At 42.6% G+C, this 15,335-nt stretch overlaps 1 protein-coding gene across 6 annotated transcripts in view; it reads right to left on the reverse strand.

The window, feature by feature from the left end:
• The window catches only part of cnksr2a (connector enhancer of kinase suppressor of Ras 2a), a 97,230-nt gene that overhangs the window by 20,279 nt on the left and 61,616 nt on the right, over positions 1 to 15,335 (reverse strand). For all 6 annotated transcript variants that reach the window (XM_053487769.1, XM_053487768.1, XM_053487766.1 and 3 more), the window contains 4 exons: positions 14,100 to 14,173; positions 12,990 to 13,129; positions 10,883 to 10,986; positions 7,095 to 7,593 (listed from right to left, as the gene is read on the reverse strand). In XM_053487769.1, coding sequence (XP_053343744.1) covers positions 7,095 to 7,593; positions 10,883 to 10,986; positions 12,990 to 13,129; positions 14,100 to 14,173 — 817 coding nt within the window. The remainder of the gene's footprint in view (positions 1 to 7,094; positions 7,594 to 10,882; positions 10,987 to 12,989; positions 13,130 to 14,099; positions 14,174 to 15,335) is intronic.

The raw sequence follows: 15,335 nt of genomic DNA on the forward strand, positions 1-15,335 counted from the left end.
GTTTTATACAGAGGAAGAGTTATATACAAAGAGTGCAATGATTTTGATGTATACAGTGTGAAGATATTGTATACTTGTAATAAACAGGTTGCATACTGTATGTCTACTGTATGCATATGTAACTGAAATCAGAACGGGTTATATACTGTACACTGAGTGCAATGAAGAAGGATATATGGCAAGATAAAATAAGAATTATATGCATAAGTAGATTATTTTAAAGTAGATTATCCAATCCCACACATAACTGCTCATAACATCGCTTTATTTTACTCCACATTCAGATGTCACTTATGGTGCAGGTTCAACTTCAGGCAGAGATCTAAGGACTGCAGAAGTAAGCAGTTTGACTCTGTCATAACTGTCACTGTCTGTTTCTAATCTCTCACAAATCCACTCATAACTTCACTAGGACTGGCAATGTTTCATTAAAACACCACGTCTGGTTACAGGACAACATACTGTATCCTGTCCTGTGGTTGAGGAGACCTCCCTGATCCCCCTGACCTCCTGAGCAGGAATCCTAATCTGAAGGAGTTTCAGTGGTGTGTGCATTCACACTCACCCCTTTGGGGGTTAAATCCCAGAAACTATCTGACAAAAATAGTGAAATTTCTCGAGTGCAGTTATTCAGTTGGCCGGGTCTCTCTGGCGTCTGGGGCACGGTGTGTCATGAAAACGATAAAAACTCTTCAGCAGGTGGTGGAACAGGCTGGAGATGGAGGATGACTAACATCCATCCGCCTCCGCTGCATGAGAGAGCGAGAAAAAACAGAACGAGAGAGAGAGAGAGAGAGAGAGAGAGAGAGAGAGGGAATAAAGGGTTATCCATCGAGACCCTGTGCGCTGTTTATATTTAGTTCAGCGCTGACAAAATGAGCAGAAACAAGCGTCAGGATGGGGATTAGTGAAATGCAGGAAGATTACAGCAGCAAAGTCCATCAGTACACGTTATTCCTCACGTGTGGAAGCGTCCACACCCTCCCTCAGTGCGACACACATGGCCTGACGCCGCGTGTGCTGTTTGTTCCAGCTGCTGCCCAGGTCGCTACGTTCTGCTCTGTTATTACTTTTTGCAATGTAATTTAATTCCGCTTCGTGTGGAGGAGACGGAATAGAAACTGCATCGCTCCTGAATCCCGTCGTTCCACTCGAGCGCCACCGCACACTGGTCCACCACAGCCTCGGTCATGGGCCGCTCAAACGCTCGTCACTTTTTACTTTCAGGGTTTTTTTACACGTTTCTTTTTCTTCACTGATCCATACACAGCTCTTCACTTTATTATTGAGGCGTTTACGGTAATATCACATGATCAAGAGCGGTGAGTATCAGCATGGGTTTGATTGGGCTGCAAGTAATCACAGCTTATCATCAGTAATCAAAGATAATCAGCTAATTACAGTTAATGACAAGCAACAACTAGTAATGTATCAGTAAATCACAGAGAGCTAATCAGAGGTAACCACAAGTGCTCATGTCTAATAACAGTTAATCATAGGAAATCACATCTAACCAGAAACAATCACACTATTTAAGAGTGTTTGGAATACCAGCCCGCTTCCGGAACGAATTATGCTCGTAATCCAAGGTTCCACTGTAATCAAGGATAAACATAACGAATCACTGGACCTAAAAGCTAATCACAATTGCCTAGTCACATGTAATTAGAGCTAATCACCACTCATCACAGTTACAGTTTTTCTCAGTTGCTTTGGTGCTTTTCTCAGATCAGAATGAAAAGTCTCAAAACCTTTAGTGCAACCTCCACGACATTTAGTCATTTGTGCACATGATAGTAGCGATTTCTCCTTCCTCTGAACAAATTGTAAATGCTCTTGGACATGTATCAGTTGCTTTCATATAATTCTCTGCCGTTTTATAACATTATCATTTGCTTATGTCATGTCAGTCAAAATTAACTATACTTTTGGATGCTGAATCGTCGTTTCCAATAAAACTTATAGTCTTCATTTCATTGCTTGAGTCATTACATGCAAAACTGTGAATTAGTTATCAAATTCTGTCAAGCAATTTTTATACCTTTCTTTATTATTATTTTCAATATCTCCCTCCCTACTCCCCATTCCTTAATCCTCTGCCTGGAGGTGGAAGGTTTATGACCGGCATTCACATGCGCGAATGGTCCTGCTAGCAGCCATGGATGCAGTATGTGACGACATCATAGCAGAGTCATGCGGAGGGTGGATTCGCCCCTCCAGGAGATACTCTCCTCGCTGCATTGCAAGGGATGAAGTGTATAGTGCTGTCTTGAGCATTTTCAGGTCGTGTCACAGAGTTCTGACCTTTTTTGCATTGGAAAACACTGAGAGAATACTATGTCATAATGGAAACATGACGAAGCCATTTGACTATCTTGTTTATAAAGATGCTGTCCAGACTTCTCGTTTTGATGTCACTGGCAGTTTCATTGACGTGATTTCTTGCATTTAAAGAATGGATTATCGATTTTGAGCAAGTGACCTGCGTTTGCAGGTTATCCACTAGGTTTTGCAGTTTGCACCAATTGTTTTGAGAGATACACTAACTGCTGTGCAAATGTTAATAGTGATGTGAGAAAAGCACCAAAGCGACTGAGAAAAACTGTAATCAAAGGTAATCACATGTAATTAGCGCTTAACACAGATAATCACAGCTAAACATCGATAACTTCCTACAATCTCAACTAATCACTGATAATCACAGGTAATCAAAATCAGTCACATCACTGGAGAGCCATGGCGATGGCAGGTAATCACAATTCTACTTTTACTCGTTACTCATACTTTTACTCGTGTTCTATAAACAAGGAATTATGATTGAGTAACTTATATCTCAGGCACAACATGAGCAAAGGTTACTGCTCTGTTAATGAGATTAGTTCCCAAAGCAACTATGACCGGATAAAACACTATATGTTGCCATGGTAACACAAGGAGTGACTGACAGCTTGGAGTAAATGTAGCAACACTTTTGGTACAATAAGCTGGATTGAGCTTTTCGGTCTTAAACAAAGACATATGCAGTGAGAATGTCTCAGTGCTGTAATACTGAACATCAGAACCAATCGTCCAATCAGACGACCGGGACCACCTGCTGTATAAAACTCTTTATGAGACTCTATTATGGAGCAGAAGAACACACCATCCTGCTCACAAAGCTCCTCCACTTCCACAAGCCACAAGAGAGAGATGGGAAAGGGCACTAAGGAAAAAGAAAATCTATATCTGTCGCGTATTTAGGTTTAATAACAGCTTTAAAGCCTGGAACAAACACAAGCCCACATTTGGGGGAAAAAAATCCCGTCTTCTGTTGATAAGCCTGAATCCGAGGCCATCGTCGGCCCCGAACGTTCTGCCCTAATTACATTTTTTCTCCTAACGAGCAGTGCCATTAAAACTTAATTAAGATGCACTCATATTTTTAGGACGTTTGCAAAAAAAAAGCAATGGGTGACTGTTTTTTATTTTTTTACTTTTTTTATTTCAGCGCCAGACATATCACTGAGCGAAGAGTTGAAACCTCCAGGGATGCAATTATAAATGAATTTGTTATCTCATCTTGATTTCTTAATTATTTTATTTTTCCGCTCTTGCTGCATGCTGCGTTAAAGGTCAATAAACTGTAATAATTCTTACTATTACACATCAGGTGGAATCTAAAATGTACTTCTGAGAACAAGAAGTGGCTGAAACAATGCAGGTTCATGCTGGGCTCCTTGCATGCCTCCTGTCAGTCATGATATAGGCTCCACCCCCTAAGCAACCATAATAAGGGGAGGACCTTCACGACCTGCTCTGATTTCTCACCCGTTAACAGTCACCAGTTCATACCTGTGATTACAGAAGCTATAAACCTGTTACAAACTTCTGTTACAAACCTCACCGTACGTAGTATTCTTTTTATTTACCTATTTGAGCAGATTTTAACATTATATTAACATTATGGTAGATAAACATGTTTAGGGTAAAACCATGAACAACACTATAGCACATGACCCACCCGTGTTACACCAAAGTATGTATAATGATAGAACCATTTAATATAGTGAGCTACATGTACTACTGTACATCAGGAAATAAGTGCCTTTGTACTGTGAAAAATACCATGGTACTATACACCATAGAAAACATTCTTACTGGTCACCAGTGTAACTGCACTCCCAGAACAGAATGTTTTTAGCTCTGATTTCTACTGTCTGTCTTTTCTCTTACAACTTAAAGCGTAAGTGATCTCCACTCATGATTTATTTCTGCCCACATTTCTTCTGTGAAGTTGATGTTATTATTAAATCCTTCCAGGGTTTAATAATGTGTTGGACAGTCCCTAACCCTAACCCTAACCCTAACCCAATTCCAGTCATTTCAACTTTAACTCTTAAGTTGTCGTCTTTGCTTGATGCAGGACAAATAATTAGACGTTTCTGAAACTGTGACGTTTTGTTGTCCAGGTGGTTTACAGTTCACTCTAGCACAGAATAACATATTTCATTATTTACTGTCATGACACACAAACATAGTTAAAGTCTCAGGTTAACAGCGAGGTCAGGTTCAGTAGCTCTGCTGTGAAAAATGTGATTGGCTACAAAAAGCACAGGATGGAAAAAAATTTAAGAAGAGTAGAATATGGAAGCTGCTTTGAGACGAAGCGTTTAATTGTGTTTTAACAATGCTGAAAGTTCTACAACACATTCTATCTATCTATCTATCTATCTATCTATCTATCTATCTATCCATCTATCTATCTATCTATCTATCTATCTATCTATCTATCTATCTATCTATCTACTGCACCAAAAATGCCTGATGTTAGCTCTGGAGTTCTTTTCTTGTAGAGAAAGCGTTCCTCGTGGGTTCTACTGTATATACAGTACACTTAAGAGTTCACAGGTTCCTCAAAAAATAAAGACTTTAGAATCTCTTTTTTTTATTAAAGTGTTTCCTTTTTTAGCTCAAAGTGAGTTTTATATATATATTTGCTAATTACAAAAAAATTGCATAAGCCTATGACAAACTCATCTGCACTGAAGAAAAGAGCTGCAATGCATCTAAGAATCTAATAAATTTCCATCCCTGCAGAGCGCGGAGCTTCATTTAGCAGCAAGTTTCCATAAAACTTCCTGAAGTCAGTAAAGGACAGCGGTATAACGGACAGACTAATAAACAGAGAGCTGCTTCACAGCCAGACCTTTACATCTCCTCCAGAAGCTCAGACTTGCCCGGACTGGGGCATTTGTAAAGCAGTCACGTCAGCTGGCATCAATAATAAATGTTCACTGTTCACAGAACAACAAACAGCTTTCGCTCCCGATGTTAAATCTGCAACTTGCCGAGACTCGCCTCAAGTCTGGAAGTCTCGGATCTGTGGGGTTTTTGCAGGAAGCAGCACCAGGGTGTGGATTAGCACTTCACATTCACACTACAGTATTACAGTAATATTTCTACCACTTACAGAATATACTGTACTTATACTCATTAATCGATTCATCCATTTATTCATTCATCTGTCCATTCATGTATTTGTCCCATCCATTTATTAGTCTGTCTTGACTGATCATTCACGCATTAGTTTGTCCCTGCAGTCATCGATGCATCTATCAGTTCATCCTTCTACATATTTGTTTACTACATCTATCTATCTCTGTCTAACCATTTGGATGCATTCAATAGATTCATACATCTATTTATCTGACCATCCATCCATCTAGACGGGAATCATTCTGTCCATACACTCAATTGTTTCATTCCTCTATCTGTCTCTTCTCTGACCAGTTATCCATTAGACATGAATTCACACATTCTACTACTTATATGTCTAATCCAATCCCCCTATTGCTGTCTAACCATTTACCAATTTGTCTACATTTTTTATCCACCCATCCATCCATCCAGCTGTCCAGCCAGACAGCCATTAATCTACCAGTTCATCCATCCTTCTACATATTTCTCATCCATCCCTTTGTCTCTCTGTCTTGTCTGGTCATTTCTCCATTCATTTTCTTATCCATCCATCCATCCATCCATCCATCCATCCATCCATCCATCCATCCATCCACTTATCCGTCCACCCACCCATCCATCCATCCATCCATCCATCCATCCACCTGGTTATCCAAATGTTTCCTATCCATCTTTTTGTCTTTCTGTCTTGTCTGACCATTTATCCATTCATTTGTTCATGCATCCTTTTACCTGCTTGTCAGATGCATTAATCTATCTCTAGGTCTAACCATTTACATTAATTTGTCTACCTTTTATTCCTCTATCTCTCTATCCATGGACCATCCATCCATCTAGCCAGTAATCATTATGTTCTTCCACTCGTTTATTTAATTAATCTTTTTGTCACTTTTTTGCCCATTCATCTATCCATTCATGAGTTCACTCATTCTCCTACCTTTATGTCTGAAAGTCCCCCTTTCTCTGTCTAACCATTTAATAATTTGTCTACATTTTTCATCTGTCCATCCATACATTTATCAATTCATCCAGCAAGTCAGCTGTACAGTTATCCATTCAATAGTTTATCCACCCTTCTTGTCTAATCCATCTATCTCTTTACGCAAGCATGTATGCATTTGTCTACATTTTACATCCATCCATCCATTCATCTGTTGATCCACTTATTTGTCTCTTCCATGTCTTTGTCTCTTATCCATGTGTTTTGTCTGACACATCTGTCCATTCATTCATATATCCATCAGTTCATCCATTCTTTTGTCCATATCTGTCCAACCATTCACCCATTTGTCTACCCTTTTTCATCTACCCTATCATTCACCCATACATCCATCCATTGTTTTCACATCTTATCATGTCTATTTCTATTTACCTAGTCCACCCATGTCCCCATTCATTTATCTTTATCTACCTGCTCCATCACTATTCTCCAAACCATTCTATCTTTCTGTCTGTAATAGTCCAGATGGTTTCTCCATCCATCCATCCTTCCACCTCTCCATATGCTGCATCTAAAAAAGCCCCTGTGTCTTGAAATCCGGTCATACATTATGTTGCACAATCACATACTGTATTCTGTACCAGCACATGATTTGTAACGTAACAGTCTGAATGTATGTCTGAAAGGTCTGACCCACCGTCTCCTCTGTGTGGCAGGTCCCGTTGCTCTGCCATGCTAGCGGAGGGCGAGAGGAGCGCATGCAGGCCGCTGTCGCGTGGCAGTGTGAAGCTGCGGGGTTTCCCTCCCACAGCCGCAGGGTCCCGCAGACGCTCACCCTCGAGCAGGTCAAAGGGTCCATAGTGCTCCTGCAGGAGCGTGCGCTGGGCGGGTAGTGTGGACTGGCGGCGGCGCTCAGGGGACATCCCGTTGCCCGGCTCAGCGAACACGGCGTCCTCTAGTGGCAGCGTCTGCAGGTAGTGCAGGCCCGAGCTGGTGAGCGGCGTCTCGATCAGGTCCTGCCAAGAACGCCGCTGACTCGCCGACTTACGTGCCGGAGAGCCACCACCGCTGCTGCTGCCACCGCCTCCACCCGGAGGATCAGAGCGGTACTCCTCGTGAGACGAGCGTGAGTGTGAGGTCTCAGTGGACGAGAGCCGGCCGTGCTTGGGCCCCGGGTACGGACTCGCACAAGTCATCTGTTAGGAAGGATGGAGAGATTATTTAGCTGATGCATTATATGGAGACGACATCATGGTTTTTTTTTTTCTTGGTCCTGATATTTAGGACATGGCAGATGTTATTAAGTGGCATTAATATGGACCTGCTTCATTTGGAGACGAGATATAAATAGACTAAAAGGAATGGAGGCACAGTGGCGCTCTGACCTGTTTCCTTCTTCAATTTAAAATAAGAGACATGGCAGAATAATGTGTACACTGTGTGTGTGTGTGGGGGGGGGGTTGGGCTGTTCGGATGGTGAGGTGTTAGTTAGTCAGTTAAGGCTTTTGTGTGGAATATTACGGTACAAAATACGATGACTAAAAGTCTTGGAGCACTTTTAAATCATTTTAAAAATAGAGACTTAGTGGGTGCGTCTTTATTTGTCAGGAAGACATTAAATTACACGTTTACACACACGCTACAATGGACCACACTACACACCCTCCAGCTAGACTGTAAGTGACCCGAACCAGTCGCCTTGTTTATTTTACATTACTTGTGTACACTTGTGTTGGAATAGCTTGATACGCTTCCTGCTAGTTTCTTAGGTAGCATCATTTGACAGTCACGCTTGTGTTTAAGGTCGTGCACCCCACGTGTTTTGTGAAAAGGCATAGCTAGTGTTAAAGTCTTTTTTTTTTTGTCACAGCAATTCATGAGCACTTTCTTTTAACCTATTTATACACACGCTTGATTCTGCGGAATGTCAGTGAAGCTTTGACCCCTGACTGATACAAGGAGCTGACACTGGAGACTCCTTCCACAAACCTCCACTAAAAGCTTTGAGAAAACTTTGCGTAGGCTCTGTGGTGTAAAAGCTGATGAAAGGATCTAACACGGAAAAGCTCGTCCTCACACACCGCGTCACTTTTGATGTGTCTAGCCGTCTAATCACACGCCAGACCGAGAGCTAACTCAAAGGAGTAAACGCTAACTTCTTTTTCACAAAGAGTGAATAGTGAGACAGAGCAAAGGATAGATGGAGAGACAGAGAGAAAATGAGACAGAGGGAGATTGTGTCTTTCCCAGAGGACCCATTTAGAGCCTGGGTAAAGGCAGCGCTTTGTAATCTTCCTCTGGCGAATGAAGTCTCGCGGTTAACAATGTCACTCTTCGCCTGCCTCTCTCAGGACACACAGCGTGTGTGTGTGTGTGTGTGTGTGAGCGAGAGAAAGCAAAAAGAAGTTGGAAACATAAAAAAGATTTAATTCCAGTGTCTCTCTAGACTTTCTAAAATAGCAGTCCTGCGGTGTTCTGTGCCCTTTAAATGACCTTTCGATAGCTACACAAACACACACCCACACACACACGGATATATTAGCACAAGCTAATAGCAGGAACTCGTCCCTACACGCTTTTATTCAGCTGTTAGTTATAAATTATTATGATTATTGTGTCGTTTAATAAAAAGGGGGCGGAGCTACAATGGTTTTATCGTTTCCAGGTGTAGAGAGATCCAATCAGGGCCAAGGTCATTGTGTTGCTTTGTGCTGTCATGCGTCCGTTAATTAAGTATTTGGCCAGGATTAGTTTTCTGAACATAGTTACTTAAACATTTATTAATATTTAGTACAAAGAATGTCTAATAGTAATTATTAGCAAGCAGCTGTTTGTCAGTGATGATCTAAAACCATAAAGCGTTAATCGTTAAAGCAGTAACTGTTACAGCAGTAAATGGTAGTTCTGTTAGAAGTCCGTTTAGGCTTTTTGTACAGTATAATGTATTATTTAGTATTTTTTAAAATGTGAATTTTCTGTAAATATGCAAAAACAGGACACAGGTTCATTAATTTTATTGGTTACATACCAGGAGCATTATTTGATAGGGACATTTATCTATCAGAATATGCTACCCCTAAATTCTCCAAAATATATGTTATAATAGGGTACCAGAACACGCTCCACTTACTGTTACTGTACGTTTAACCCTTTAGCATTTAGACTTTTTCAATAAGGTAGCGTGAATCGATAGCCTCTCACACTACAGTAGCATTTTTTGACAAGGCAGCACAATTTGTCAGAACATTGTACCTTTAATAACATAGCTATGTAGTTAATACTAGAAAAATTATATAAGAGATATGTTGTTTTTTTTAGTACATAAATGACACAATAATATTTCATTTGAATTCGAACAGGATTAAAAGCCCAGAGCTACAACGGTGACAATCATATTATAAAATATTAAAACTACATTTTACATGTAAAAAATGTTTATTTACAGATAAAATAATTAATCTTAGCTGTGTACATTCAACGTGTCGGTGAAGGCTTCTCATTATAATAACTATTCGTCCATGTTTGACATTTTAATCTAATTTTTAAAAAGTCTTAAAAACTCCAGACTTTCTTGTGTGTTTAATGTAGTGTTGAGTCTATCGCAGGCCACACACACACACTACGGGCAATTTAGGAACGCCAATTAGCCTAATCTGCATGTCTTTAAACTGTGGAGGTAACCGGAGTACCCAGAGGAAACCCACCAAGCACAGGGAGAACATGCACACATGAGGGAGGAATCGAGCCTGGCCGGGAATCGAACCTGGACCCAACAGTGCTAACCACTACACCACCGTGCTGCCTTTAATTTAATCTACAGCATGTAATTTAATTTCATATGAAGAATCAAGAAGGGGGGGGGGGTGGGTAAAACAAATAGTTAATCTTCAGAAAAGACTTCATGGAAATCCTGCTCTGGTTTTGAGACGCAGAAGCTTAAGAGCAATTTGTAAATCCCAAGTGAGAGCTTTGGCAGGTTTTAAATGTCACGTCTGCTGAGACGCTTCACCCACGTCGCTGTGGGTTCCGTCATTTCTACCGCAAAAATAGCAACAAGGGAAGAACACTTGTGTGTGTGTGTGTGGGGGGGGGGGGGGGAGGTGATAGTGGGGTTCTGTTAGGAGAACGACATACGCGCACAAACAAAATGATCTACTGACCGACTGTGATTTATCATAGCTCATTTATTTAATTCTCCCGTAGATCGAATTCATTATTGATTTTTCCTTTTCATTTCATTTGCCACTGTTATAATGGGTGCACACGCGCACACACACACACACACACACACACACACACACACACACACACACACACACACACAGAGCTGACTGTGTCACACAGCTGAAGGACAGCAAACTTACAAAGCAAAGCAAATGCTTTGTAAATCAAGCGATGAGTCAGTATGTGGGAGGGGGAGGAGCTAATAGCCAAGGTCAGCGAATCAGTAACCTGCGTAGGGAGGAAGGGCGGGTTCTGACTCACTGAGGGGGGGCGAGGATATGTGTCGTATGGCGGCGGTGGACTGTCCTGCTTCGGCGTCGACGGTGTTTCGTTGTCCTCATGTTCGCTTTCACTCCAATAATCAGCTGAGAGAGAGACAGAGAGACAGGGGGAGAGAGAGACAGAGACAGGGGGAGAGAGAGACAGAGAGACAGGGGGAGAGAGAGACAGAGACAGGGGGAGAGAGAAACAGAGAGAGACAGGGGGAAAGAGAAACAGAGAGAGACAGAGACCGGTTGGAGAGAGAGAGAGACAGAGACAGGGGAGAGAGAGACAGGGAAGAGAGAGACAGAGACAGGGGGTGAGAGAGACAGAGACAGGGGGAGATAGAGACAGAGACGGGGGGAGAGAGACAGAGATGGGGAGAGAGAGACAGAGAGACAGGGAAGAGAGAGAAACAGAGACAGGGGAGAGAGAGACAGAGAGACAGGGAAGAGAGAAAAACAGAGCCAGGGGGTGAGAGAGACAGAGACAGGGGGAGATAGAGACAGAGACGGGGGGAGAGAGAGACAGAGACAGGGGGAGAGAGAGACAGAGACCGGTTGGAGAGAGAGACAGAGACCGGTTGGAGAGAGAGACAGAGAGACAGGGAAGAGAGAAACAGAGACAGGGGGAGAGAGAGACAGAGAGACAGGGGGAGAGAGAGACAGAGACAGGGGGAGATAGAGACAGAGACGGGGGGAGAGAGACAGAGATGGGGGAGAGAGAGACAGAGACAGGGGGGAGAGAGACAGAGAGCCAGGGGGTGAGAGAGACAGAGACAGGGGGAGATAGAGACAGAGATAGGGGGAGATAGAGACAGAGACGGGGGGAGAGAGAGACAGAGACCGGTTGGAGAGAGAGACAGAGACCGGTTGGAGAGAGAGACAGAGAGACAGGGAAGAGAGAAACAGAGACAGGGAAGAGAGAAACAGAGACAGAGAGACAGGGGGAGAGAGAGACAGAGACCGGTTGGAGAGAGAGACAGAGACCGGTTGGAGAGAGAGACAGAGAGACAGGGAAGAGAGAAACAGAGACAGGGAAGAGAGAAACAGAGACGGGGGGAGAGAGACAGAGACGGGGGAGAGAGAGACAGAGACAGGGGAGAGAGAAACAGAGACAGGGGAGAGAGAGACAGAGACAGGGGGAGAGAGAGACAGAGAGACAGGGGGAGAGAGAGACAGAGACAGGGGGAGAGAGAGACAGGGGGAGAGAGAGAGAGAGAGACAGGGGGAGAGAGAGAGAGAGACAGGGGGAGAGAGAGACAGAGACAGGGGGAGAGAGAGACAGAGAGACAGGGGGAGAGAGAGAGACAGAGACAGGGGGAGAGAAACAGAGACGGGGAGAGAGAGACAGAGAGAGAGACAGATTGTCAATTCCCATTAATACTGTACAGTACAAAAATGTTGTATTCAAAATGTCTGCACATTTTATTGAATGTATCATGAATATTAATGAAGATATAATATTATACCAGACACGAGAGAAGAGACGGAAAAAAAAGAAAAGAAGAGGAGAGAAAGAAAGAGAGGAAAAGACTCCTCCTGAATGAGCTACTTTATTCTTTACTCTTCTTTATTTTCTTTCCATCACAGTGTTCCGCGACACTACTTGATAACGTGTGTGTGTGTGTGTGTGTGTGTGTGTGTGTATGCTCCTCTACTGTATCACACTGAGTGAGGGAAGAGTGGGAAAGCCACGTCCTGTGAATGAGAGCATTTCTGTAGAGAAATTGAAAGAGGAATTGAAGGATGTACAGAAAATACAGAAGGGGGGTGGGGGGGGGATGATGAGTGGCCGAGCAGGAAGCTAGATAACATCCCTAGCGGGGTAGCTAACATTAGGTTACCTGTTGAACCGAGTAACTGAAATCACCATTTTATTTAAACAGTGTATTAAGGCAAATAAGGATTAAACGAAGTAGCGTCTGAGGTCGTCTGAGGTCGTCTAAGGTCGTGTCATACACGATATATATATATACTGTAACACGACCTCAGAGATTTATTATTTATTACTATTTTTTTATTTTATTTATTTATATATTTAGAAAAAGTTTCAGGAAATTGTCTAGCTCCGCCCCTGATGAGGTACACTAGTCCCCGCCCCTCACCTTGCTCCTGACGGATCTTCTCTCTCTCCGCATAGCCGGCCGCCGCCATGTTTAGCCGGCTCAGCCACCTGTTCATGTCGTCCACTCCGTCAGCCGCGAAGTAGAAGCTCTTGATTTTGGGGTGACACGCCTTGAAAGCACTAGGACACAGTTAAAATCAAAGTAAGACTCCCCGCGTGTCTGTCTTTTTACTGTCTTTTTACAACAAACACAAACACAGTGTCTACCACACATTCAGAGTTTAGGTCTTAACAACTGAGACTGCACACCTCAGACCGAGCTACGTCTAGACTTCATCCTTATCACATAGTTAAGCGAGAGTCATGCACAAGTGGGTGGGTGGAGCTTGTCTAAATAATCAGCTTTAATTATGTGTCATTCCTGAACCTTTTTCTTGCCCGATATCAACCTGAATTGGGAGCAGGATAAAGTTTAGTCCCCCATCTGTCAGGTTGATGTAACAACAGAATGTTATGCTGAAATAATGTTTCGTCTGCAAACACAACCTCATCATAAGGATGATTATTAAATCTATAAATACGATGCGTCCAGTGTGATTTATTTGTGAATTATATTATGCTTTGATATAAAAACGTGAGCTGTAGGAGAAGCTTGGTCAGATCCTTACTTTAAACCCTGGGCACATTTTCCTTATGGGAGAGTTCAAAAAGTAAAACAAAATGTTGGCATCGTTTTATTATGTCTTACAAATAATCAATATTATAAGCATGATAAAATATCCCACGTAGCAATACTGCGAGTGTGTTATTTCTGCTTACATGTCTTATGCAAAACAAACAAACGAAACAAAAAAAAAAAACTGGGGCCAGAAATAACACTGCAGCAAGAACACGTTCGTGTTGTTTTTTTAAAACATCTTTGCAGTGATAATTTCCATTTCTGTACTGTATATCGCAGGTTTTTCATTATCTCTTGGGTTTTTCCTTCAGTAATCTGTTTCCAGACAGAAATGAGGTCATTATAACTAAACGATTACTCGGACCAAAGGACACACTTATTCTAAAGCGTTCCTTCAGTCCTCAGTTTGTACATGTGCAGTAGAAAAGAAATTCACCCAGAGACTTGACAAACATCTGCATGAACACTTACTACTTCTTGCGGCACTCGCTGGCGCGGTCAATTTTAAACTCCGGGAGGCTGACGAACCCTTCAGCTTTCTCATCCTAATGGGGAAGAGTGTGAGAGAAAGAGTGTGAACAATAAGAAGGAGAAACCTCGGGGAGAGACTCTCATGTGACACGCTCATCCTCATTAGAAGTCGCACCTTCTCCCTTTTCTCCACCGTTCTCTAACAAACAGCACGCTGAGGGAGTCTCAGCTCCGTGACAGTGACTTATCAGGAGGAAACGGAAGACAGATACGGTTGCGGCGCTCTGTTGGCCTTCATGCGTTTGCAAAAACCTATCCATACAATTCAGAGCTCCTGGACAAAAACCTCATCAATTACCGCTCAGCTCGGCTCGGCCTCGGGAGTCCCAGTGGAGCTGCGGCGAGCCGAGCCGCGCTGGAGACGCCGCTTTTCCGATTCGTCTCTGCTGACTGCAGAGTTGCCTTGAGCCCAGGCTACGATAATGAGACCAGCCAGACCAGGTAATTAATCAGGACTGAGGGTGTAGGAGGGAAGAAAAGAAAAAAAAAAGGAGTGAAAGGGGGTAGCATTTCATCTGCAGCTTATCACTGTAGCACGGCGCTTTGTTACAGCAGGGACGGATTAACACACATCCACCAAATTCAAACACACAAGGGCTCGGATCGCGGCAATTAAAATCTCTGCTGGCGGCCGAGCGAGTGTGTTTCGATATCCGACGCTTAGGAAGTTAAATGAATAAATAAATAAATAAATAAATACATTTGTGCCGGTCCAGTTCCAGTTGAGAATAAAAATCTGGATGAGCGTCTGACTGAAGGAATGAAGACAACGCTTCATAATTAGACCATCGCTTTAAAAAACAAGATGTGAAGGGTTTCTTGTTTCTCATGGACTCTGAGCTGATAAGTCACGTCTATTTCGAAGCTGATGCACAGAGAATAAACACACACGACTACATGTCCAGGCATCCTGTTTCCAGTCCGTTAATCAGATCAGAGGGGGTAGATAAACTAAAACTACACTACGGACAACATGAGACACTGTGTGTCTCTGTGTGGAAAGTCTCTGATACTCATGTCTCTCCTTCAGTGAGCTGTCTTCAGCTAAATAATTTACTGTATATAAATGCATGGGATTGGATCAATTGCAACAAGGGAATACACGAAATATGCCATGCTGGATTATATTCGGAAAGCTGCTCTTTATGCTGTGTTGGATGATGCAATATATGATGG

The sequence above is a fragment of the Clarias gariepinus genome, chromosome 26, assembly GCF_024256425.1.
Source record: "Clarias gariepinus isolate MV-2021 ecotype Netherlands chromosome 26, CGAR_prim_01v2, whole genome shotgun sequence".
In the NCBI taxonomy this organism is placed as follows: Eukaryota; Metazoa; Chordata; class Actinopteri; order Siluriformes; family Clariidae; genus Clarias; species Clarias gariepinus.